Consider the following 25,822-nt stretch of genomic DNA (forward strand, 5'->3'; position numbering starts at 1 on the left):
GGTAGATAACTACAGTCTCTGAGTTACAGTAATGATGAAACATGTCTGAGACTCGTGAGTGCAAAGAGGGCCGAAGACACAGTCCAAGCCACCGTCAAGAACATGAGTCCAGACTGACTTTGTTACCTCTTGTCCCGCACATTTCAGTGTGGAAACCAGATTCCCGGGCGAGGTTACTTCTGGCCGCGCTTTCCTTTCAGGGTGTCTGCTGGGCTCTGCCGGGCACCCGAACCTGAAAGAGATAGAGAACATTACTTTAGGTTTGGCTTTAGAAGATGTGTGTGCACTGGCCTTCAGACCTGCTCACCGCTTTTCTTTCTTCACTTACAGAAAGCCACCATTAGCCATGTCTCACCTGACAGCCTTTACCTGTTCCGTGTCCAGGCTGTGTGTCGGAACGACATGCGAAGCGACTTCAGCCAAACGATGCTCTTTCAAGGTAAGGCCAGAGTCCCCTGAGCCTTTGTCTCCTTGCTGCTGAGGTGCTCGGACAAAAGGATACAAGTCAGGCCTAGGAACGTGGGACTTTAAGTCACACCGGAGAAGCCTCAGGAATTTAGGCCTGTCTTTTAGATTGTGGGGCTCACAGGCCAGAGGAGGAGAGCAGAGCAGTGGTTTTCATTATTGTTGTTGCTGCTCCATTCCAGCTGTTGGGAGCCAGGTGTTCGTATGCCAGCCCGATCACAGAGCCCCTCCTGGGTATGCTGTGGCTGGTCCGCCTGCATTTCTAGCGTGATGCAAGAACTAAAGCCCCAGGAGATACAGCTCCCCTTCCAGCTGGCAAACCACACAGACAGGCCCCTGCTTGTGGGGTCCTTGAGCTTCTAGAGAAATGGACATTTGTTTCTGATGGTTTGGATAGGCAGAAAGTTCCAGGGCCAGGACTAGGGTGAAGCAAGAGAGGCATTCAGAATTTAAAGGGGTGCAAAAAACTTGGTAATTAAAACACATGATATTTTAATGGGATTTTTTAAACAAAATCAATTTAAAAAATTTGTGAAGAATGTAGAATCCACTCTGTCTTCCTTGCTGTAACCCAGCAATTTTCAATCAGTGTGCCACAAGAATTTCTAAAACATGCAATACGTGACTCTCTAGTCAGGGGCACTGATGTCTTTTCCCTTAGATGGTCGAATTTAAAAAATTACAACAGCCAACACAACAATAGCTGCCATGTGTAAGTGAAACAAAATTATACCTACTTTTTTGTCAGATCAGCAAAAAATGTATTTTTATATGTGCTGCAGAATTTTAGTCAATTGTTTATGTGTGCCATGGGATGAAAAAGGTTTGAAAATCACTGCCCTAATCCAGCTCCAGTCCTAGTTCCAGTAAAACTTTATTTACCGACCGGGCCGCCAACCTGTAAGCCGGAGTTGCGGGCTTGCCCCGGTGGCATGTGTGCCGAGTGAGGCCAGCTCAGAGGGACGGGGAGTCACCGTGCTGTCAGGCCGAGGTTCTCCCCTCCTTCCCGGTGTGGTTGCTTCTTCCTGGGTCCTCGAGTCCAGGGACACATCCCTACCAGGCCTGTGGTTCTCCACCTTCCTGACTGCTGTATCTGGTAAAGGCTTTTCCCTAGAAAATGGCCACAGCTGAGCGTATACCTTCAGGGGCCCTGTGAAGCCTGAGACCAGCAGCGGCGTGTCGACTGAAGCCTGTGAGAACTGCACATTCATGGGCCTTCCCAGATGGGTAGCTGCAGGCTCTCCGTGGGTGGGGCCCAGGAATCTGAGTTCTAGCCAGGTGGCCCAGGCAGCTGGCATGCACCTTAAAGTCTCAGAACTCCTGGTTGAGACTGAATCCTATAATGAGGACCCCGAGTTTGGGTCCTGGCCACACTTAGCATTTCTGCAGTTGTAAGAATGTTTATTGATTTTTCTACGCTCCAGTTTCACAATCGAAAGTAGTAACAACCTCATAGCGTCCTTATGTAGTGAGTTGGGGTGATGAATGTTAAGTAATTCACATAGTGTCTGGTACTGACTATCAATATCCTCTTACTATTAGGTTTGATTTAAAAGTAATAAATAATGAACCCAGCCTAAGCCCAGAAGCAAGAAGCCCTCCAGCCTAGGTTCCCTCCCAAGGATCCCTTCCAGCTTTCCACTTTTGCAGTTAGTATTTAAGTGTCTTTGCTAATGTTTACAGTATCTCATCTTTCCATTTAAAGTAGTTAAAATGAGCACGCTGTATTACTTTTCACAAATGAAGCACGCTTGCCCTGTCCACCTGTGCTCTGAACAGATCAGCCCTTTGCCTGTGTTGAGGAGGGACTTCGGGCTGAGGCCAAGTCCACTGCAGCCCAGGGGCGAGAGCCCAGGGGCAGAGGGGGCACTGTAGGTGACCTGCTGCCCTGGGTACGCAGATCGCCGTCAGGTCTCCCTCAGGCTCCACCCAGGAGCCCGGAACCCACAGAACTGCCTTTCCTGACAAATAGCCCCCTGAGCTTCCTGGCTTCTGCGTGGACTTTGAAAAATTAAATGTTTGTAATGTAACATAATTTTAAAAAGCCTTGTCAGCCGTTAATTCTAAGCATAGACTATTTAAAATGTCTGAACACAGCGGCTTGTTGAAGGGGGCTGGTGCCCTCCCTCCCACAGACCCCCCTCGCTCAGAGGCGGCCGTGCGTGTGCCCCCGTCAGGCACTGGCGGTGGTCCCGGGTGCTGACGAAGGGTGCGGACCCTTCGCTCCTCCCCACGGTGGCTGTAGTGTCTTCCCTACCCCACCCAGGAGGCAGCGCAAAAACTTAGTCTCACCGGAGGTAGGCTGACTTACCTTTTCTGGTGAGCCGAGTAGGAATTTATGAGCAGTAGGGACCAGTGAACAAAATTTTCTAAGTCTTAGGACTTAAGTTTTAATGGGAAAAGTATAAAAGCTTAGAAACTTTATGGAAACCTTGCTTGGAATAATTAGGTTTCCCAGTGATAAGCCTTACCTCTGGTTCGGGAGCATGAGGAAGCCATGCGGGGTATTTACCTTATCATGGCAAATATACCACTGTTTATGTCCTCTATAACATAACAATAAGTGTGTTACATTTATCTTACTGTCATAAATGTAATGGCAACAGCAGCAAGCAGTGTCTAGAGAATGCTGCAGTTACAGCACACTTGCCTTTAAGTTATTTCATCTGACCGCAGGGCGAGTTGCAATGCAGGTGTTATTTCACAGGAGGGAAATGGTGTTCGGGGCAACTAAGTAACCTGTGAGAAATCACTTGGCTCCTGAGTCAGGTCTGAATTTCTTATTCCAAAGTCCAGGCATTTATGTACGGCAGTGGACCCCCCCCCCCAAAGAGTAAACATTTGCCACGTACCCCCATCTTCAACAAATGGGTAATAACAGTGCTGACTCACTAAGTGTTCAAAGCCTTTCCTGGGACTCTCAACAGTCATGGAAAATAGAGGTTCTTGAGTTTGTCTTTGAGCCACAGACTGTGAGGCAGCCTGGCAGCAGAGCTGATGGATCCTCTTAAAATGACTTAAAGTAAAAAAGCAAAATACATAGTAAAGGATACCACTCATAATCAAATACAGTTGTCAAAATATTTTAAACAAACAAATTTGGAATGTGGTAATAATATGTGCGCCTTCTTATTAAAGAATTAAGTGACAAGCGGTGGGTCTGTTAGCTGCTGGGATTTCTGAGCCGTGATGAACAGAAATGATATTCCAAAAGAGCTACAACTGTGAGGCACTAAGAAAATGCCTTATTTCAATTCGAGACCAAGTCTCAGGTCCTGCTAACACAGCTGAGATTTGTTGCTGTGTTCACAGTGTATCTCAGTGAGAGCTTGGGGACAAGCGACCATGCACATGTCATTTTTCCTTGTCCCTGAATTCCATTAGGCCCTGTGGACCCACGTTAAGCACTCCCAATCAGAAAGGTCCTGTAGGAACTTCCTAGTCAGCATGGGTAGAACTGTGCCTGCTGGAAAGCTCAAGATTCATGAAAGCAGGCATGTGGGTAGAGTGGCTATGTAGTTCCTTGGCCTTGATCAGAGCCTCTGGAAGGAAACGGTGAGGCAGGTCTCCTGGGAACTTTTGTTCCTGTCTTGACAAAGGGAGGTGCACAGACCTGTCTGAGGCAGCCAGTGCAGCCCCGACCCTGGAGCTTCTGGTTACTCCCGGTGAGAGCCTTTTGCTTCCTGGGCTGCCTTCTTCGACCTGCTGGCATTGACTTCTCCATCTGCCTGTTCCCCACACTTATCTCTGCACACTTCACTTGACAGCAGTACAAAGGAATACACGGTTAGGTCAGGTTGCAAACACAGGCGCCCCAGGGGCCGGGCAGCGAAGGTGTGCCGTGGAGGGGGGGCTGTCAGTGGGAAATTGGAGGTCCTGTGCCCACTGAAAGGGGTGACAGGCACTTAGCCTCAGCCAAATGTTGCCCTGCAGGAAGATGAGCTCAGTTTTGCCAAAAATTGTGATTTTTTAGGGAAAGTGGGAATTTGGGATTTTTTTTTTCAGGTGAAGGCTGTTGTTTGCAGTGTTTACAAAGTGCAAATTTACAGTGGCAGCAAATTCAGTTTTCTTAAATCAGCTTGCAGGCCACACAAAATTTATGTTGGTCACCTGCCACTTCTGGTTTAGATAAAAACAACAGCAAGCACAAAGGTCATTTATTGTGGTATTTAGCATTTTTTGTTAATTTTCAATGTCATGTATCTATAGGGAGCAGACTTTTAGTTTATTTAGCACTGTTGGCTTTTTAGATAACAGCAAAAGCTCAGTGTGACATGTTCTTACTTTTAAAAGTTATACCATGTAGCATTATTCACAATAGCAAAAAGGTGAAAACAGCCCAAACATCCATCAATAATGAATGGGTAAAAAAAAATGTGGTACACATACAGTGGAACACCATTCAGCCTTAAAAAGGAAGGAGATTCTAACATGTGAAGGAGCCTTGAGGACAGTGAAGTAAGTGAAGTAAACTTAACGAAAAGACAAACGTGTATGGTTCCAGTTATATGAGGTATTGGAGTGTCAAACCGAAGAACACAGAAAGCCGGTGGGGCTTCCAGAGGCTGGGGGAAGGGCCGGGGTGTGCTGTCTGGTGGGGACAGCATTTCGGTTTACAAGACGGAACGTTCAGGAGCCCCGTGGCACAATGGTGTGAACATAGCATTACTGAGCTGTACATGTAACAGTGGTGAAGGTGGTAAGTTTTGTGCTATGTGTATTTTACCACAAGTAAACATTTTTAAAAATTATGTCATTTAATAATAATAACATGAGTGAATAGAACTACAGGAAGGAAGGAACATCAGGGAGAGTAATGTGTGGTTAGTATAAAAGAGTTTGACCATTTAAAGTAACAGTGAGTTTTAAAACTTAAGTAGAAGTAAAATATTTGACAATACACAACAGGTGAGGTGGGCAAATAGAGTTAAATAATTGTATAGTTGTTACATTTTTAGAAAGTGTTAAAAGTGCTAATTTAAGGTAAACTATAATAAATTTAGGGTATATATTGTAATCACTGAAAGGATAATATAAGAAATCGTAAACAAGTGAATGGAGAGGCACTGTGAAATAATAGGATTCCTTTTACACGAAGTCCAGAAACAGAGCGCTGACGGGGCGTGGCGGGGCGGGGCACCGGCTGGATGGGGTCCATGCAGACCGGTGGGGGTACAGGAGCATGTTGTTTCTCAGTGTGGGTGGTGGCTACACCAGTGTTCCCAGAGGTGGAGATTAATTGGACTCTACATTTAGGATCTGTACTGTTTACTTTAAGTAAGTTTAGCTCAATAAATCAGAAATCAGTAACCATTAAAAAAATTTAGGCTAATAACTTAAGACAGGATTCAGCAAATTATGGCCCATGGGCCACATCTAGCACTCTGCATATTTTTTAATGACTCACAACTTAAGAAGGGTTTCACATTCTTAAATGGTTTGGAAAAACTCCAACAAGTAATATTTATTTCATGATGTGAAAATTATATGTAATTGACATTTATGTTTGTAAGCAAAGTTTTGTTGGAACAAAAAACAAAAAAGGTTCATAGATTACAATGTTATTTTTTTGTTTCTCAGCTAATACTACTCGAATATTCCAAGGGACCAGAATTGTTAAAACAGGAGTGGTAAGTAGAGAATGGTAATTGTTTTGTCCTGGTCGTTAATTTGCCTGCAGTTAAAATTGTCACCACAAGGTGGCGGTATGATGTTGTTTAATTGCTTAATGTGAAGAAGTTAAAATAAGAAAAAATACATTATTTACTGTTTATAATTAAATACATTATGAAAACATGCTATACAACAGAATTAAAGCAGTAATGTTATACAGTGTAATTTCTGTCAAGGTAAAATTGTCTAGTTTTTATTTATTATCTCTAAGATGTAGGAGTACACAAGGTCAGCTCCAAGCCCTTCCTTGGACATATGCTAAAATTCAGAAGTAATCATTTGCCTAAAGATACATGGATTTACAGATTTCTGGAGCCTCAATCAATATCTAAGTTTTCCTATTTCTTGTACAATAATCATACTATTGGTCACATCGTTGGTAATAACAGTAATAGCCTAAAATTTACTAAGCATTTTCTGGGTTTCCAAACACAGATTATTTTATTTTATTTACTCTTAAAATATGTCACAAGATTGGTGTTCATGTTATTCCCATATTTTGGCTGAGGACTCCGAGGCTCGATGAGTGACGGGATGTGCCCAGCTCGCCCCGAGAGCAGACACGGTGCTGATGCAGCCCGGCTGTCTGGCTTCCTTCATTCCAGTGCCTCATGTTATGTGGCATCTGGCACTGCATTCACCAACCTTGGAACTCAGCATTTGCTAACCTGATTATCTTTATCAGGTTTTCAAACTAAAACTGCATGATAAAAGTTGTAAAATCTAGGGTATTCTGGCTATGTTGTTTTGAACTATGTTAGTGATTGGATGGATTTCTGGATTCTGAACACCAGGTTATGAGAATTAAAATTAAACTCAACTCAGAGCAATGCTTGTTGTTTTTCTGAGATATCGTATGTGAGTGCACAGTCCCACAATTGAGCCCCAATTTAGTACAGTGAGAAGAATGAGCTGAGGTTTGGACACAGGCAGCCCTATCTCTTTTTCTTGACATCTCCGTGCCTTAGTTTCCTCATCTGTAAAACTGGGCGATGGCCATCCAGGGTCGCGTGGGAAGCCCTGGCACATTATGGGCAATTGTTAAACGGAGCAGTAATTGTTATCGTGTACGGGGCGGGGGGCAAAGATGTTGACATGGGTGAACGCGGAGACTCAGAAAAGGACGCGGCTGTACCGTGTGGGATGCGGGGTGCAGAGCTGTAAACCAGGTCCCAGGGCCTGCAGGGCAGAGTGGCTCCTGCCCCTACTCCTGAGCCTGCCACCTCAGGTGGGGACGGGGCCCTCTCCCTCCATCCATCCACTTTGTCCCTGTGAGACAGCGGGACCAGATCCTGGACGGCCTTTCTGGACGTGGGAGCCTTGTGGTGTCCACAGCACCAGTGACATCTAAGGCCTTCTGCCTCGTCCAGTGCCGCCCAAGATCAGTCGCCCATCTGATGTTGCCAGTTTACTGCTCATTTCATATTTGTCTTTCAGCCCAATTTCATGCTGCTTACTTTTTTGCCAGTTAGTGCCTCCTGAGCAATATCATGAAAAGTTTGGCTTGATACACTACTTAAGAGTAATTATAAAACCATTAAGATCAGAGCTTGTTGTCCATGATCACCTAATGTCAGCTTTCACACCATGCTCTGGGAACCCACATGAGTAAAATGAAAACTGTGTAGAACCCTTGAGAGGGTCATGGGCAGGACCTCTCTCCCAATCTGAGGGCTGACACTTCTCTGCTTTTTCTTCCTTCACCTCTTCCCCAACCACCTGGGTGGCCCTCTCAAGCCCACAGCGTCTCCTGCCTCTTCAGCCGACATGGCCCCCATCAGCTCGGGGTCTTCAACGTGGACATCCTCTGGCATCCCGTTCTCATTTGTTTCCATGGCGACTGGGATGGGCCCGTCCTCCAGCGGCAGCCAGGCGACAGTGGCCTCCGTGGTCACCAGCACACTCCTGGCCGGCCTCGGGTTTGGTGGCGGCGGCATCTCCTCCTTCCCCAGCACCGTGTGGCCCACGCGCCTCCCAACGGCCGCCGCAGCCAGCAAACAGGCTGTCAGGCCAGTCTTGGCCACCACAGAGGCTGTGGCTTCTCCTGGCCCAGATGGTGATACGGCACCGAGCAAGGACGGTGAGGGCGCCGAGGAAGGGGAAAAGGATGAGAAGAGTGAGAGTGAGGATGGGGAGCGGGAGCATGAGGAGGAGGGGGAGAAGGACTCCGAGAAGAAGGAGAAGAGTGGGGTGACCCATGCCACCCAGGGGCGGGGTCATGCCGAGCCCACCCCCATGCCTTCGTCTCCCGGTGGAACTGCCCAGGACAGGGGGCATCAGACTATACCTGGGTCCCAGCAGGACCACCCTCCTGCCCCCACCGACCGGCCCGATGACACGGGGGATGCCAACCGTGGCCTGGACTCTGATGCGGTCACCTCCACCCAAGTGCCCCCCACAGTCACAGAGGAACATTATGAAGGGAGTGATCGCAAGGTTCCCGAAATGCCATCTAAAAAGCCTGTGTCCCGAGGGGACCGGTTTTCTGAGGACAGCAGATTTATCACTGTTAATCCAGGTAAGTGACTTCTCACCTGAGGCTCCATGATGCTGTGCACAGTCTGGCCCTTTAAAAAGTGATGGGGTTAGAGTATGAAGATCCAGAAAGTTCTTACTGTTCCTGGACTTGTATGTGCCCCTGGTATGGGGGGGGGGGGGGTGCGCACGCACGTGCGAGTGCCTATATTTTATTCTAGTAAGAGTAACCTACTTTCTTACTGTTGCTAGAATAAGTCTTGCCTTGATACTTTTCCTGGTAAAATCTACTTTCCTCAAAGTAACTCCAAGGACTTCTACCACACAGTGAAGTGAGTGAACATAGAAGACATTGATATTGAACTTACTCATTAAGATTTAATACCTTATTCGCGTATTCAACACCTGTACTTAAGGACCGCCTGCTCGGCGCCAGCCCCGCGCTGGGCACCAGCCCTGCGGCCGCCCTGCGAGCTCCAGGCAGGAAGGAGCAGACAGAGGTGCTGGCGGCCACTGGAGGGCACACATGCCAGAAAGCTGGGCAGCAGGCACATTGGAAAGCAAGTCAGTGGGCAAGCCAGAAAGCTAGTTAACTGAAGTTGGCTAGTTAATTGAAGTCAGTGAAATGGCAATAAAAGAAATAAACAGGGTGCCATCTAGAAGAATAATGAGGAGGGCAGCGGCCACTCTCGGGGAGTGACATGGACATGGGAAGCCAGAGGAAGAGAGGCACTAGCGTGGGGAGAGCCAGGATTAGCCCACGACCCCAGTCTGGCTCTCCCTCCCAGTGCCCAGTGTATGGTTGGCGAGACTGAGGCAAGGCTGCTCAGGCCTCTTCCGGTGCAGCAGCGGCCGTCGCCCTGACCACCAGCGCTGTGGCCATGCAGTGCCCTCAGATGTTAATGAACCATCCTAATAGCTTCCGCACGGAAGCCTTGAGCATCAGGGGTTGTTACTGTTGCAAGGGGTTTTCTTAATAAGAAATTCTTCTTTTTGCCAGACTACAAGATGTTTAACAACAACTTTTTGCATCTAAGCTGTTGTGGAGTTATAAGAGTGCAAAAAAAAAAAAGCAACTGGTAAATATTTATTTGCTTTTGCACTTGTAAACATTAAAATTCATCTAAAGCTGAGATCTCGTATGTTAAAATACAACTTAGAATAAATTTTCATGTTTTGAATTACGTGCCTCTTTGAAGCTGGTGCAGACTTGTTTTTGGAAGTGCGGGCTTCCTGTGGGTGTCGCTCAGTGTGCCCCGGTTTCGGGGAAAGGTCAGAGCAGCCTGCTGTGGGATTGAGTGCAGGAGGTACCAGGCCACTCGGAAGCTGTTTGAAGCCATTCCTGTGTGAACAGTGACTCTCCCTCCAGCAACTGCTGTGAAGAAGTTGATTTTCTTAGATTTGAGGATAGTAAACAAATATCCACAGACTGAACTAGGCCTTGGGAATAGAACACAGATCAAAGCAGGCCTCAGTTCCTTTGGGGCTTGTGTTCTGGCAGGGGAGCTTAAGGATATTCCAGTAAACAAATGTGTAACTTGTGCTAGAGTGGTAAGTGACACTGTAGCATCAAGTGGTGACGGAATGATGTTTGAGCAGACCCCGGTGGAGGGAAGGAGCCAGCCACGCAAAGATCCACGTAAAAACACTGCAGACCCTGCTGTGGGGGTTGACTTAGAGCAGCCGAGGGGCCATCAGAAGGCCATCTGTGTGGGCCAGAGTCAGGAGGGGGTATGGGATGAGCTCAGGGACAGGCAGAACTCAGACTGGGAAAGGACTTGTCAGCCAGGCCAGGGATTTGATTCTAGCTGATGGGAAAGCAGTGGTGGATTTCAGCAGGAGACTCAAGCATTTGTTGGACTTTTTTGAAAGATGACTCAAGCCTCTGTGTGGAAGGGGAGGCAAGAGTGGATGTAGGAATCCCAGTTAGGAGGTAAGGACAATGGTGGCTTGGGCCATTGTAGTTTCTCCAAAGACAAGTGGTGGATCTGGAATTGATTTGCAAGCTTGAGGGGTTCCCTCTGGACTGTGAGCTCTGGCAGTGTTGTCAGGCTGCTCCTCTTAAACGCTGCTCTGCCCTCATTCCTGGAAAAGGTGTCTGTGAAGAGCTGGGGTTGGGAGTGTTTACATGTTGAGGGTCTGGAGTGGAGTGGGGGCCTGCTCCCAGGAAGCGGAATGAGTCATGGCTGCTGGAGTCCAAGTCCAGATTCCAGAGAAAGTGGAGAAGAAACAGATGGTGAACCTTGGGGATTCCCTCCTCCAGGGTGGGGCGTGAGATTCTCCAGCTGCAACCGTCAGCTCTCTTGGCAGACTAGCTTTTGGAGCCACATCACCCCAGTGGGTTGCCCCTTACACATTCAAGGTCCTCAGGCCAGTGTCTGCTCAGAGCCCTGTGTAAAGTGGGGGTGACAGTAGCCATCGGTGCAGAAGGGGGTTAGATAAGTGGAGCCACCCTTGCCGTCACTGACAAGGAAGGAGCAGCAGCCCAAGGCCACACAATCAACACGGTGACGATGAGGAGCCCCAGCAGTTCTTTCTTCTGCAGTCGTCCCTGGACCTTAAAGAGCATGACAGGACTGTGGTTCCCAATGAACTGGCATTTAAAAGGACTTCTGGGAACTCTGCTCCACCCCCAGCACTAAATCAGAGAGTGAGTCTTCTTACCACCTTCGTTTCAGTGGGAAGGCTCGCATGTTCCCAAGGTTCAAAGGGACCTTCCTTTAGAATTTCAGGCAATTCAAATCTGAGAGTGGGAGCCCTGATTGTTTGAGCCAGAGATCACCAGCTGTTTCTTGCAAAGGCCCAGACAGGAACCTTTTCAGGTCGGTGGGCTGTAGGTCTGTGTTGCACCCACTCTGCTCTGCTGTGTGGCCCAGAAACAACCAAATACAATGCATCAGTGAGCAGATGTGACTGAGTTCCGGTAAAACTGTTTACAAAAACAGACAGTGGGCCAGATTGGATCTGCAAACCATCATTTGCCGACCCCTAGTTTAAGCAGAAATGTCTGTGCCTGTCTGTCATTAAAGGATGTGAGTGACTTGAGAGTGGGACCCTCAACCCCCACCCCCCGCAAAAGCACACGGTCTTTAAGGATTTGGTTTGCTTCCATGCATCCTGTCCTCCCCCAGCTACCTCCTCCAGCTTCGTATTTATTCTTCATATGAAATCACTATCATTTTCATCTTAGTTGTGACTTATTTGAAAGACTGTGTATGCACATTTATTTAAATCTCCACATTTATTTTTTCTTTACATTAAATAAAAACAACTATTTCAGTTCACATTTACTATTTGTGAAAAAAGCATTAATGTTTAAAGTTATAAACTATGTTTTTACCAGCATCTCCAAGAGGCTTGTTAAATACCCTTGATTGATAGCATTTTTTCAAGTCCTGTGAGTAAGGAGCTTTAGCATACTCACTGACAGGGAAGGTGAGGAAGGAGAATCCTTCTGTTGAAGGAATGGGAAACTCAGACCCATAGAGAAGTCAGTCAGGGAACAGCAGTGAGAGCAGAGAAGCAGGGGCTCTGCGGCAGGGAGAGGCGAGGACTAGGGCAGACTAGGCAGCACGCGTCCTTCCTGAAGAGGGCCTCCCCACTCGTCTCCACCTGAGGGTGGCTAGCGAGGGGGTCTACCTAGTGAGCCAGAAACCCAGGTCTTGGTGCAGATTTTTCCAATTTCTAAGTGAGTTCAAATCTTTAAAACAATTTTTTTGGCTCTCCTGCAGCATTGATTGTTGTAGCTGCCCCTGCGCCAGACTTTGACCAGAGGATTAGAGGCCTCTGTGCAGTCACTGCGTCTCTCTGCAGGAGTTTCGTCAGCACGTGTTGAGAGTGAAGCCTCAGTGGGGTGTGTGTTGCATGGAAATCCAACACGGTCCCTCCCTCAGGAGCCACGGCTGGAATGTGGTGGAGACACCACATTCCATGCGGGACAATGTTCTTGGGGTGGGGTGCGGTACAGAAGGCCCTAGCAAAAGCCTTTTAGGGTGGGCGTAGTCTATAGACTCATCACTTAGTGCTAAGGTTTTTGTTTCTTGTTTCCATAAATCAAGGAAACCTTTTCGTTCCAGACTGAGTCTTGCTCAGAAATGTATTATAAGCACTCATTCCCTGAAAGCCTCCTGGATCAGCCCTGAGCCAGGTGCTAAAGGAAGGGTCTGGTGCAGGAGTCACATAAGATTTTGTCCAGGCCAGGAGCTGAGAGTGGGCAGAGCTGGCCTGAGACCTGGGGCTGCTGTTCTGTCTCAGCTGAGTGGAGGGTGCTGAGTGCCAGCCACCCCTCGGCTCAGGATACCTCTTTGGAGCTCTCAAGCTCTAAGGAACCCTGCTGGAGAGCCTTTGATTATAGAAACAGTAACGCCACTTAACGTGTTCTGTGCTAGTGTTGCCTGTGCTAAAAGCCCAACTGCAATGTCAGTTATCCTTCAGCGCCCCCATGAGGACTGCGCTGACATTGCTGCTGTTAGGCCAGTGAGGAAACAGGTCCAGGAGGTTGTAAGGGGCGTGCTCTGAGCAACACTGCCCCGGCAAGACAGAACTCAAGCATGGACCCTGACTCCACAGTTCAGGGGAGACCACCCACACCACGCTTCCTTTCCCTGTGCTTGGAGGCTTATTCCCCGAGTGGGCAACACAGGATGATTTCAGATGAAATAATAATTAGTAAGTGAATATTTGAATGTGTGCTTTAAAAATAGATAGCAGTTTTTCATTTATGGCAGAGGTTCTTAACCATATATGGTTTTTCCCTTTCTGCCAGGACATGTGGCAGCATCCTGCAACATTGTGGGTTGTCGCTGTGACTGGGGAAGGGAGCTACAACCTACAATGCACAGGACAGTCCCCACGGCACGAAATTGCCTGGTCCAAAATGTCACTAGTGCTGTGGTTGAGACACTGATTCATAGTATTAGCAGAAAGTTTTCTTTTCAAAGAACTTGACTTGAGGGGAAAAAATAGCAGTTAATGTAGGACAAGTAGTGAGTGGTACAGGTTCATGAAGATAGGGCAGAATCCAAGAATGCGATACTCCCTCAGAGGACATGCAGGTGGGGAGGTGCGGCCTATGTCATTTAAAATAAGTCACAGCACACACGTGTGCGACGAGCACCCGAAGCAGCTCTCACCGGGGCTGGCTTTGTTGGCCAGCACCCTGTTTTGGTAGATGTTTCCTAGGTAACTGTCCATGCTCTTGGCCATGGCTTCTCGGGACTGACTAAGGAACTAGCTCGGAGTGGCTCGGGCGTTCCTAAGGGCCGGCTTGTTTAGTTTGCTCCCAGAGGAAGCAAGTTTCCAGCCCCACTGAGCACCCTTTGAAGGAAGACAGCTTATCTACGCCTTTGTGTGGGAAACCTGATGCGCAGGGAACACGCGGGGGGTTTTGGGGAGACTGAAGTTGGGAACTGAGGGTGTGAGGGGCTGGGTGTTGATGTTCAGCAGGACGTACATACACAGCTTCCACCCCAACTGGGAGCAGAGCCGTCAGCGTATGTGGCTGGCAGTTTGGTAGGTCAGGACCAGCCCTATTTATGGGGCTTGGAACTTACCAAATACCCTCAGCTCTCTCACACCTTATTGAAACAGACACGAGGGGCTGGCCTGGTTGCTTGAGTCTGATGAAGTGCACCCCGTGGTGGATGGAAATGAAAACACGTGATGCCCCAACCCAGCCCAGACATGGTGATGGGAACAGGGAACCCATGTCCTGTTGCAGGAACACACATGTGTGTCTGACTGGCAGTCGTGATCCTGCAACAAACACTGGGTGAGCTGACATTGGGGGCTGAGAATAATAGAGACAGATTCCATGGCCCTATGGAGAAGCAGCCACCTTTTTTCACTTCATACCTGTTAGGGAAGGCCACCATCAAGAAAAAAAGCAAAACAGAAATAACAAGTGTTGGAGAGGGTGTAGAAAAGTTGAAACCCTCATACACTGTTGGTGGGAATGTGGAATAGTGCAGTCATTACAGAAAACACTATGGTAGTTCCTCAGAGAATTAAAAGTAGAAACACCATATGATCCAGCCATCTCGCTTCTGAGTATGTACCCAAAAGAACTGAAAGCAGGGTCTTGAAGAGATGGATGTGCATTCGTGTTCATAGCAGCATTATTTGCAGCAGCCTAGGGGTAGGAACAGCCCAGATGTCCACTGACAGGTGAGTGGGTACACACAATGTGGTGTATACATATAGTGGAATATTACTGAGCCTTAAAAAGAAAAGACATTCTTGCACATGCTACAGTGTGGATGAAACTTGAGGAGATCACGCTAAGTGAAATAAGCCCATCACAAAAAGACAAATGCATATGTCTCACACAAGGTGCCTAGAGCAGTCAGAGTCTCGGAGACAGCAAGCAGAGTGGTGGTTGCCAGGGTCAGGGTGGGCTTTAATAGAGATGGTGTTTCAGTTCTGCAGATTAAAGCAGTTTCTGGAGACTGCTTACACAGCAGTGTGAATGTACTTAACACTACTAAACTTTACTCATAGCAATGGTTAACATGGTAAATTTTATGTGTTTTTTACTACAGTTTTTTGAAAAGGCAGACGTCTTAATTCACGGATGTGGGTGGTTTTTACTCAGAACAAATATAGTCAAGTTGCCCACAATCAAACCAGGCTGTAGAGTTTTATGTGCACAGATTGGCTCTCTGTTGATCTTTCTCGAAAAGTGAAAGGATCCTGCTTTTTCCTATCCAGATAGATAATGGCCCCTCGGCTCCAAGCTCGTTTAGTCTGGACAACGGAGACGGTGTTGTCCTGTAGCGGAAGTTGCACCCTTACCGTGGGTGGGAAGCTTTTCAGATGGGTCCATCTGATGCACCACCGCCTGTAGCATTTATAGTACATTGTACTCCGTTTTTATTTGCTTCTACTGGGATGAGAGCCAAGCCAGTAAAAGGCAAACAGCATTAATTCAGTGATGACATATGCCACTGAAAACTGTTTTTTCTTTTTTTAAAAATTTTTTAAAAGGCAGAATGGAGGCACTGTACTCAAGATTCTGTTGGATTCTGAAATAAAACCTGCATGGAGGATAGCTGTGTGTCTGTCAAGGGGGCGGTCATTAAACCTTATCCCCCTCCTGCAGATGCTCGCTGAGGGTTAGTTAGCATCTTTCTCCAAGTGCCATTTGGAAGACGTTTCTGACACAGGCGTTTCCTCCTGAGTCCTGGCCCCATCTGGCCTCCGGTCTTCTGACCCACCTGGCAGCCCTTCGTCTGCACCTCACCTCACCTCCATGAGGGGCGCAGGGGTGGACGTCGTCACGCCTGCCGTTTCATCCTCTCACACGGACCAGCAGACTGACCAGCTCTGGAAAGAGCATGAAAACCGTCCAGGTTCACGGAGGGGAATGGCCCGTGTCACATCCAGGGAGCAACAGCGTGGTTAGTTTCTGATTGATTGAAAAATGAAATCTCTTTGAAAAGAAATTATGGATTAAGAAAGCTTCCTGGTACAGAAACAGGTTCGCCATTTCAGGATGCTGGTCAGCAGTTGATGAGACAATGGTTTTTGCTTTGGGTTATGAGGCCTGTTTTAAAGACCCAAGTTTGTGTTCTTCTGCTGATTCCTTGGTCTGAGCGCTGTCCTGCAGCCTGCAGCAGACAGGCTGGAGTGAGCTGGCAGCAGGAGTCAGGAGTGTGGAAAGCAGGTCTGGGGTGTGACACTGGGGAGCAGTGAGGACTGGGGTGAGCTGGTGGCACGTACCACATGGAGAGTGTGCTGCTGGGGCCCAGCTCCTGTTTGCCACGTGGTAACCAAGGCCTGTGTTGGCAACCGTATTATTTCCAGTAGATGATTCCACTGCTGACTTTTATGTCAACCCTATTCCTTATTAAATGGTGACAGCCCACTCACAATTTAATAATTATAGGGGGAGGGGTGCCAAACCACACACATCTGGGAGCTGCCAGTTCACATAACCCGTGGCAAGTAGGAATGGAAGGGCTAGTCCTGCTGGGAAACTGAGCCATCTGGATAAATCAGAGGTGGAAATGAGGGAAAGTTGTATTAACTCCTCATGGTTCAGGATTTAGGTATCACAGAAGGACGTAAACCCCTCAGTGACTGGGCAGCCACATAGTGCTGGACCTTCCCAGGGTAGCAAGTGAAGCCAGGAATAAAAGCAAGCTGCTCCTAACAGTTGGGTGCCTCTGATTTTGTTACGCTGTCAGTGCTGCTGCTCGCGTGCATTGTAAAGAAGGGAAGAGTGAACACTGTCCGGATGCCCCACTGGACAGGGCAGAGCGGGGTAGGGCAGGGTGGCTTCTGCCCCAGGACCTGTGCAGTCACTTGAGCTGTGTCCGGGGCCCTGCACTTGCTTTCCTGCTCTGCTGTCACCATCTTGAAACTGTAGTGATTTGTGAACAAGTGGTCCTGTGATTTCATTTTGCATCTGGCTCTGTAAATTATGTAGCTGTAATTTACATAGTCTGTCTCCCGTGGATTCCCATTTAATCCTTACACATATAAGTCTCCTGAGAGATGAGTTTTATTGTGTGTCTCCCTTGATACAGGGGAGACCAGAGGCTCAGAGATGGGCAATCACTTACCCAAAGTCACACAGCGAGAAAGGCCTGAGCCAGATTTTGTAGTCAGGTCTGCCTGACTCTGGAGTGCAGAGTCTTCGTCACACTGAAAAGTTTTTGGTATGTTCTAGCCTCTGGGGACCTTGGCCTGAGGAAGATGGTCAGGACTGAAGGCACAAGAGGAAAGAGAAAGATTGTATACTCGCCCCAGGCAACATGTTATACATTCCTAGTAGTTTCTAGTAGTTCACCATTTCATTACACTTTCTCCTTTGAGGACCTGCTGGGCCACAGATTAAGTCAGGCCTCAGGACAAGTGATTCTTCTGAAGGAGGCAAGAGTGTGTATGCTGCTTTCTCTGGGCAAACTTTGAGTTTCTGGCCCCTGGCCAGAAGTCTGCTGCCCCCTTGGTCCCTGATGCTTACGCCCCACAGGGTGGAGGTTCTCTTGATTGGCAACTAGGTCCTGGTGCTGTGCTAGGCTGTCAATGGAGAGGGTAGTGGTGGTGATAATTAGTGATGCTGTGTGTGGTGAGGGGTGATGATTGTCACAGTGGACAACATTAACCAGGGGCTTAGAAGTGTCAGGCAGCATTCTAAGTGTTTGACATGTACTTGCTCATTTAATGCCCACAGGCCTATGGTGTGGTAGGCATTGCTACTATCTCCATTTACAGGTGAGGAAACTGAGACAACACAGAGGTGAAGTAACTTGTCTGGAGTTGCATAGCCAGGAGACAGAGCTTTTCACTATCCAGATGGAAGTCCGCCCCACGTTTGGGGGCTGTAGTGATAAAAGAGCCACGTCAGCTGAGTGAGGTGCGTGCAGTGAGAGACGTGCAGGAGGGCGGCGACGGTGGCAGGCCTCACTGAGCACTGCCTTGCTGCCAGGCTCACCGCTGTGCCATCTACTCCCATTGCATTTTCCTACGTGCCTGTGAAGCAGGTTCTTTTATTCCATTTTATAAATGAAGATCCCCCACCCAAATTGATTGAAACTTACTGGTTAAAGGTCACATAGAGAGTGGCAGAACCAGGGTTTGAACCTGTGCTCTTCATTGCCTTCCAGAGATAACACGGACCAGGGCTAGGGAGGCCTCACAGAGAAGGTAGCACCTGAACCAGATGGAGGGATCAATAGGGGCTTCTGGGGGCAGGAAGGGGAAGGCATGTGGCGGTGGGATGGGCAGGGACAAAGAGTGGCAGGACTGTGGCCCAGGTGGTCACTGGCTGGCTGGGTGTGGCTGGAACGCAGTGCTGGGGGCGGCAGGAGATGACAGGGTGGATGGAAGGCCCCACTCACGAACTAACAGCCTTGCTGTCCCTGAGGGCAGTGGAATTCCTCAGGGCAGTGACAGGAACCTGGGGGGATAGAATGACATTTAGGTTACAGGTACCATGAAGACATGATTTTGAAAATGAAATCGACTTTATCATTCCCCGCATGGAAATCCAGTAGCACTCCTATTTTTGCATAGCTTTATGTGAAAGACCTGGGCAAATCCAACTGCCTGCTGTTAGTCAAGGTCAAGATCGAATTGCTGTCAGAAAAACTTCCTTAGGTCTCTCACTTACATGTTAGTGTTTACACACTAACCTTATCCGACCCTGAGCCTCTTCAGACCTCCATTCTCTCCTCTGACAATGATGAGTCCACACTGGTGGTTCCCAGTCTTGTCTGCTGAAACTCTCTGAGAATCTTGTGAAGGCTTTCACCCTCAGCTTCTTGGAGGGTGGGGCAGGGTGGGGGACAGACATAATTGCCAATAGATGGGGTTTCAGGAACAGTGTAATGCACCACTCACCCTCACAACCAGCCCATGCTCCTAAAGACCCTCCAAGGCCTAGACATTCTGGAGTGGCCACTGTTGACTGGTTTCAGGGTGGCAGAAGTTCCACGGAACTGCTGTTTCGAGTGACTGTGTAGAAATACCAGTGTAAAGGGACTATTTTGGTTAAGAGTTATTTTCAGTGGTAAGATGAGTAGGATGTGGAGTTTGCATTCAGCCTCCTCCCCAACCTGTCTACTCAGCAGTAGCCCAGGAAGGCATCAGTTTCTGTAAGGAGGTGGAAAACACGACACTGGGAGTCCCTCCAGGAGGCAAGGGCCTGACAGGGTGGCTTCTGAGTTCACTGGGCACGTGGCATATAATGGCAACCCTCTGCCCTATTTTGTATTAGCTGGACCTCCAGGTCTTTGAGATACTTGCCTGGCTGGGCTGCCCCCTGCTGGAGCCCTGCAAAATTATCCTCATTTGCAATTCTGCTCTGGCCGATCCCCAGAGCTTTGCTATTAAAGCTCTATGTCAAGGGAGAGAAGACACGGCTCACCCTTGTCTGCCTCAATTTGCAGCCCTGCAGTAGCTTCCATTGTCCTTAGAACTAAAACCTGTTCTTATCCAGCCAGCGAATCCCTGGCTGACCTGGCCTCTGCATCTCTGGTTTGCTCCCACCCCCTTCATTCTCGTACTCCCACCCCCACAGTGCTCTCTGTCCGGACCTCGGCCGGGTCACACCCCTTCATCCTCCAGGTCTCACCCTAATGTCAGGGAACCCCTCCAGAATCCCCAGGCATGCACGGCCTTTCCCCGTTCCCTTCATACCTGTCGTGGCGTCACACTCATTTTATTCTAATTACTTGTTCCCATGTCTGCCTCTCCCCCTTTAAATCATTCCTACACCAGCCCCTACACCTGCAGCGTCCAACTCATTTTCACGGGGGACCACATCAACCCCCTAAAGGGCCAAATGTAATTTTAAGACTGTATGAATGTAACTACTCCTTAACTAGGGGCAAGGAGCTCGGTGCTGCCGCCGGATAAAACAAGGTGGAGGGCTGGCTTCGGCCCTCGGGCCTACTGTTTGCTACCTGTGATCTATGCCTGCCTGCCACACAGTGGGCTTGGCAAATACAGGCAGACCTTATTTGGGGTGATTTGCTTTATTGCACTTCACAGACGTTATGTTTTTTACAAATTGAAGGCAAGACCCTGCAACAGCAGGAAGATTATGACTCGCTTTATTGTGACACTTGCTTTATTTTGGTGGTCTGGACCCAAACCCATAACACCTCCAAGGTGTGCCAGTAGCTCTCTAGCAAAAATTGTGGAGCTAGGGGTCAAGAAGAATGAGCTGCTGCTGTGAGGAAGGCACTTTCTAAACTGTGAAGTCCTCTCTTGTTTTTAGTCAGAGTGTGCCTCACCTGCCTGCCTCTGTCTTCTTCCCTGTGAGTGGGGCACTCATCTGGCCCTGCTTGTCTCGTGGGGTCCTGCATGGAACAAAGAAGGTGACCAAGGTCAGCCGTGTTCAAGGAAACCTGGTGAAAGGCACTGAAACACACTCTATTGCTGAGGAGCCTTGCCTCTTTAAAAATCTGCTCCCAAGGCCACTTACTTCTTTCCTGCTCAGCCCACCTTCTCTCACTCAGAAACTCAGCCTGATTAGCCAGTCCGTCCTGCAGGGGGACTCATGCTGGCTGAATGCTGGTCTCATTTTTGCAGAGCAGGAGGAATCTCACTGAGCACACGTCAGCCCGCTTCCAGCTTTGGATTTTTCACGGGGCTTCTCCCTCTGGTTATAGTTAACCTTTGGTTTCTCACCACCTGCCTCCCATGATCACCTCTGCCCGTGGTTGCTCTTCCCAGCCCCACACCACACCCGCGCTCCAGTTGGGCCACCTAGCGATCTCTAGGCACCTACCCTACACTCCGAGAGAGAGCAGGGTCTGCCTGAGGCTCTGAGGCCTGACGCACAGAGGAAGGAGCTGCTCGGGTAAGAGGTAGCAGTGGGCCCAAGAGGATCCTGAGCCAGTTCACAGCCTTCTCGTCAACCCCTACACTGGCTGCTGTTTCTAGACAGACGTGTGCTGGGGGCAGACTGAGCGTGGCTTCCTGTCTTTGGTCGTCTTAGGGTTTTCATGAGGGTGGGGGTGGGAGATAGTGAAACCAAAGGAAAAGCTGTAGAACCAGATCTGAGGAGAAACAGCCTCTCTGGGGACCTGGGTGCTGAGAACTGATGGGCAACCAGTGGGTGTTCATGCTCGGCTGAGCTGCTGTTCAGAATGAGTGGCCGTCTGAGACTCCAGGGTGAGAGCACGTTGTCCCAACGGCAGTCCCACATTTGTCCTAGGCTGGGACACTGGGGAGTCCCATGTTTGGATGATTGCCTCACCATGACTGTGTTAGGGAGAGGCAGTTCCCCAAAGCAGAACTGGGGTGAGTTACCAGGGAGGAGGGGGCAGCTGCTAAGCTCACAAAGAATACGTCTTCAGATCTGGTTAACAGCAAAATCCTTTGTGCCATTTCTCCTGCCCAGGTGCTCACAAGTCCACGAGGGGCCCTCTCCAGAGCTAGTGTGCTGCTGCCTTCAGGCTGAGCATGTTTCCTCAGTGTGTCCGAGGGCCACTCCGGCGCAGTGATTTTCCTGTAGTGAGGATGGATGTCCGTCTGCTGCACAGCTCTCTTTAAAAACATCTTGAATTCTTCCTGCAAATCCATCCCACTGGCAATGCAGAATGCAGCCAGCAGCAAAGGCCCCGTTTGGGTTGGGGCTCGGGAGGAAATGGTGTGGGCTGCAGATTGCCCCCCTATCATCAGGCAGTCTGAGCCCAGGTCTCTGCAGGTGCCCAGACCGGAGCAGAAGTCTGGGTCACACTGGTTCCCCCTCTCTGCCAGCCTCTGCCCTCTAACTGCTGTGGTTTCTCTTTGCAGCAGAAAAGAACACCTCTGGGATAATAGGCCGCCCTTCTCCAGGGAGGATGGAGTGGATCATCCCTCTGATTGTGGTATCAGCCTTGACCTTCGTGTGCCTCATCCTTCTCATCGCTGTGCTAGTTTACTGGAGGTGAGTAAGCCAGGCAGCACCCGCATGGTGAGGGGAGTGGGGGGAATCTGCTGGAAGCATGCTGCCCTGGGGGGTGCAGTGGGGAGCAGAAGCCCGTGGCCCCTTTATTCTGAAAGGCAAGGCAGCTGGAGTGTTTCTTGTATCAATACCTGGGACACCCATTTATATCTGGAAGATGCCAGTGGGTAGAGACACTATTGAGATCAAAGCATTTATGAAAAGCCTCTGGGATTTAGTGTCAAAGAGGCTTATTCTTGGGAACCAGGGAGATCCAGGTTCAAATCTCAGCCCTGCTACTTGCTGGTTGCAAATCCCACTTCTACTTTGGGCTTTAGTGTCTAAACTTAGTTTCTCTGAGACTGTACCTTACTTCATTATAGACACAGAAGAACTCCTCTTTACCTTAATTTTTTGATAGCTTGCTGCTGAAAATTGAGTGATAGGAATACATTTAGCACGTTATGTGGCATTTAATATATGTAAGATAAAAATGGCTGGCAGTAAGCCATCCTTATAGTACCATTGTCCTGAACCGATTCTCACTGCTTCCCAGGAGAAGCCTGCTGACAGCTTCTGCTCGGAAGTTCTGTGTTTTCTCAGGTACCCTCTCAGCCAGTTTAGCTGAGTGAGGCAGGCGGCCCATTTAGTTGGCCTGGCTGTTTGTACCACCTACACAAATGTAGGCTTCTGCCCTTCATCTAACAAGTTTCATCAGTGCTGAACAGATATTATATTTCCATCTCTCCCTCCTTTCTGTTCATTCAGTACATTTTGAGCCCCTGCTGTGTACCAGACACTCTTCTAGGTGCTGGTGATATAAAAGAAGAAACTAGACAAAATCCTTGCTTTCATGGGGCTTACATTTTAGTGAGGGAGACAGGCAATAAACAGAGCTAATGAGTAAAATATATAATACCCAAGATGGTGTTAAGCATGTAATGGAGAAAACAAAATCTGGAAAGGGAGGGGCACACTGGGGCACAGCCACGAGTGTTCAGAGTACTTAAGGAAGGCCTAACTGGCAGGCAATATCTGAGCAGAGACCTAAAGGAAAGGGAGTCAAATGCACTCCATATAGGATAAGTTCCAAGCAATGAAAACAGCATGTGCAAAGGTCCTGAGGCAGCACCTTGCCTGGTGTGTTCTAAGAATAGCATGGAATCCATGTAGCAAGAGCACGTGAGTATGCAGGGAGTGGTAGGAGAAGGTGTCAGAAAGAAACTGGGTAGAGAGGAGTCAGGTCATGTATAGCTTTGTGGGCCACTGTAAACACATTGCCTTTTACTCTAAGATAAGTAGGGTTCAGTATACATGAGTGTTGTGATCTGACTTTAGTCAGATGGGCTGCTGTGTTGCAAAGAGAATGAACTGAGCAAGGGCAGAAGTGGAGGGACAAGCTGGAACACTGCTAAACTAGTACAAGAAGGAAGTGGCGGTGGCTTAGATGAGAGTAGCAGTGCGGGTGATGAGAACTGACTGAAGATCAACAGAAGATGCAGACAGATTGGTCATGCACCCTGAGGTCTGCTCTCAATTGGACAGAACAAAGGAAATAGGAATGGGTCATCTCAGGCTTCTCTAGGCATCTAACAGTAATCATAGCACTGTTAATGCTGCAGACCAGCCAGATTGTGAACTACACTGGGTTTTGGGGTGAGCCTAAGAACACTAGAGCCACCTATGCATCGTCCTTTCCCCAGAACAAAATGGTTTGTAAACAAGTATTTGGAGCCCATTGTTAATTTGGAGGCTGGTAGTATGAGTTTAACTAAGCATGTGGGAGTAATGAAAGGTCTGCATGAGCATCTCTTGGCCCCGATCTTGGTTCTGCTCAGTGTTGGGTAGTTTTAATCTCAGGTTCCCCATGCAGGTGCAGTGGGGCCCACAGCTGCCCCAGGCTGGGTGACCCTAGTTTAGCAGCCTAAGCATTGAAAAGTTCATATTCCAAGCAGTTCTAGCAAAAACCTCAGGCTTGTTTCTGATTGACCCACCTTGGTCCTCTGCCCACCCCAGAACAGATCTCTGTTGCTGAAGAGACATGCATGTTGACTACAAGCTGCTTTGAGGAAGGGGCTATGACATGTGCTAAAGAGAGCCTAAAATCTTTCCATTGGAGGAGATGTATTTCCTCATTAGAAAATTACAACTTTTTATACTTTGTTTCATATGTATACATAAGTATGTATGGTTTCAAATAACCAGAGCCTTAAACATCATCCAGTAGGCTCAGCCTGTGAGCTTTTATCAAACTCCTAATGCCAGTGCACAAAGTGAGTGCGAAGGACAAAATTCCTACATAGCAAGGACACCCAAACTGAATTGGTGTTTGCATGGGTAAGAACAGCCTAGAGGGGACAAGAACCTTTTTTCTATCCAGCTTTTTTTGTTTTCATTAATGTGAAAGAAGGAAGCATTGGGAGTTCACACAGAAAATTGGTGACTGAGGAAGAGATGTGTGCTTCCTTGGGCGATGCAGTTTTGAAGCAAGGACGACAGCATGTCTCTTGGCCGTTTGAGGCCCAGTGAGAGCAGGTGACTGGTGAACAGACTTGATACAAGTAGAGCACTGAGGCAGATCAGAACCTTCTGGATCGTTTCCTTGGTTGGCGGGCTTAGCACCGGGGACTGATACCAGCTCGCCGTGGAAGCAGTTTCTACAATGAGGACTGACCCTTTGCAGCTGTGTTCTGGTTTCTGAGTGTGCTCACTTAGAGTTGTTGACACTGCAGTTTCATGGGTTCATGCAACAGCAGAAAATGAAACCCGGTGTCTCTGAACTCTGTTTTTCCACTAGGCTTCCATTATACGGTGCTGTTAGTGCTTTTGAATGTCCACGGAGTTCCTGTTTAGTACCAAGCACTGAGCCATCTCATGTGATTCTTAAAACAGATCTGTGTGGTAGGAACTGTTGCTCTCTTCATTTTAAACATAAGGGGGCCAGAAGCTCATGGAGGTCCATTGACTTGCGCAGGGTCCTGCAGAAAGTGGTGGACCTGGTTTTGAACACCAGACATCCTCACTCTAGAACACAGAGTTTATGTAATTAAGCAGTAGAATATAGGCCTCACACCTACATACTGTGCAGGCTGAGTGTGACTGATGTTAGCTGTGTTCCAAAGAGGGAGGCTTGTGATGCCATGTACCACTGACTAACAGTCAGATTCACCTGCTTTCTTTGACCAGAGAAGGGAAAGGAAACTGACATTTGTTGAATACCAACTGTGCGCTGAGCAGTGTACAGAATTTTCATCCCTTGTGTTGGTGAGAACCATTTCTGTTGGACTTAACAAACAACTATTGGGCTGGCCAAAAAGTTCGTTTGGTTTTTTCCGTAAGATGGCTCTAGTAGCACTTGGTTGTCTTTAACTTCATTTGAAACAATTTTGTTAGATTGTATTGTGACAGCTGTCATATCAGCATACATTTAAAAAAAACTTACCAAGTTGGTAAATTTTTGTGCAGTCATTTTAATATTGAAGACAGAAGAAAATAAGCAACATTCTCAGCATATGATGCTTTATTATTTCAAGAAAGATAAAAAACACAACTGACACACAAAAAAGTATTTGTGCAGTTTACAGAGAAGGTGCTGTGACTGATCGAATGTGTGAAAAGTGGTTTGCAAAGTTTCATGCTGGAGATTTCTCACTGGATGATGCTCCATGGTTGGGTAGACCAGTTGAAGTTGAGAGCAATCAAATTAAGACATTAATTGAGAACAATCAATATTATACCATGAGGGAAATAGCCAACATACTCAAAATACCCAAATCAATAAAGTTACTGGTGAAAATGAAAAATGTGTCTTTTATTTCTATGGGAAAAACT

General features: G+C 48.1%; 1 protein-coding gene across 3 annotated transcripts in view; it reads left to right on the forward strand.

The window, feature by feature from the left end:
- Positions 1-25,822, forward strand: part of PTPRG (protein tyrosine phosphatase receptor type G) — a 708,699-nt gene that overhangs the window by 607,402 nt on the left and 75,475 nt on the right. For 2 of the 3 annotated variants that reach the window (XM_028518657.2, XM_028518659.2), the window contains exons 10-13: positions 331-439; positions 6,046-6,095; positions 7,876-8,656; positions 21,862-21,994. In XM_028518657.2, the coding sequence (XP_028374458.1) occupies positions 331-439; positions 6,046-6,095; positions 7,876-8,656; positions 21,862-21,994 (1,073 nt within the window). The remainder of the gene's footprint in view (positions 1-330; positions 440-6,045; positions 6,096-7,875; positions 8,657-21,861; positions 21,995-25,822) is intronic. The other variant, XM_036031526.1, reaches the window with a different exon arrangement.

This window comes from Phyllostomus discolor, chromosome 7 (assembly GCF_004126475.2).
Source record: "Phyllostomus discolor isolate MPI-MPIP mPhyDis1 chromosome 7, mPhyDis1.pri.v3, whole genome shotgun sequence".
Taxonomy (NCBI): domain Eukaryota; kingdom Metazoa; phylum Chordata; class Mammalia; order Chiroptera; family Phyllostomidae; genus Phyllostomus; species Phyllostomus discolor.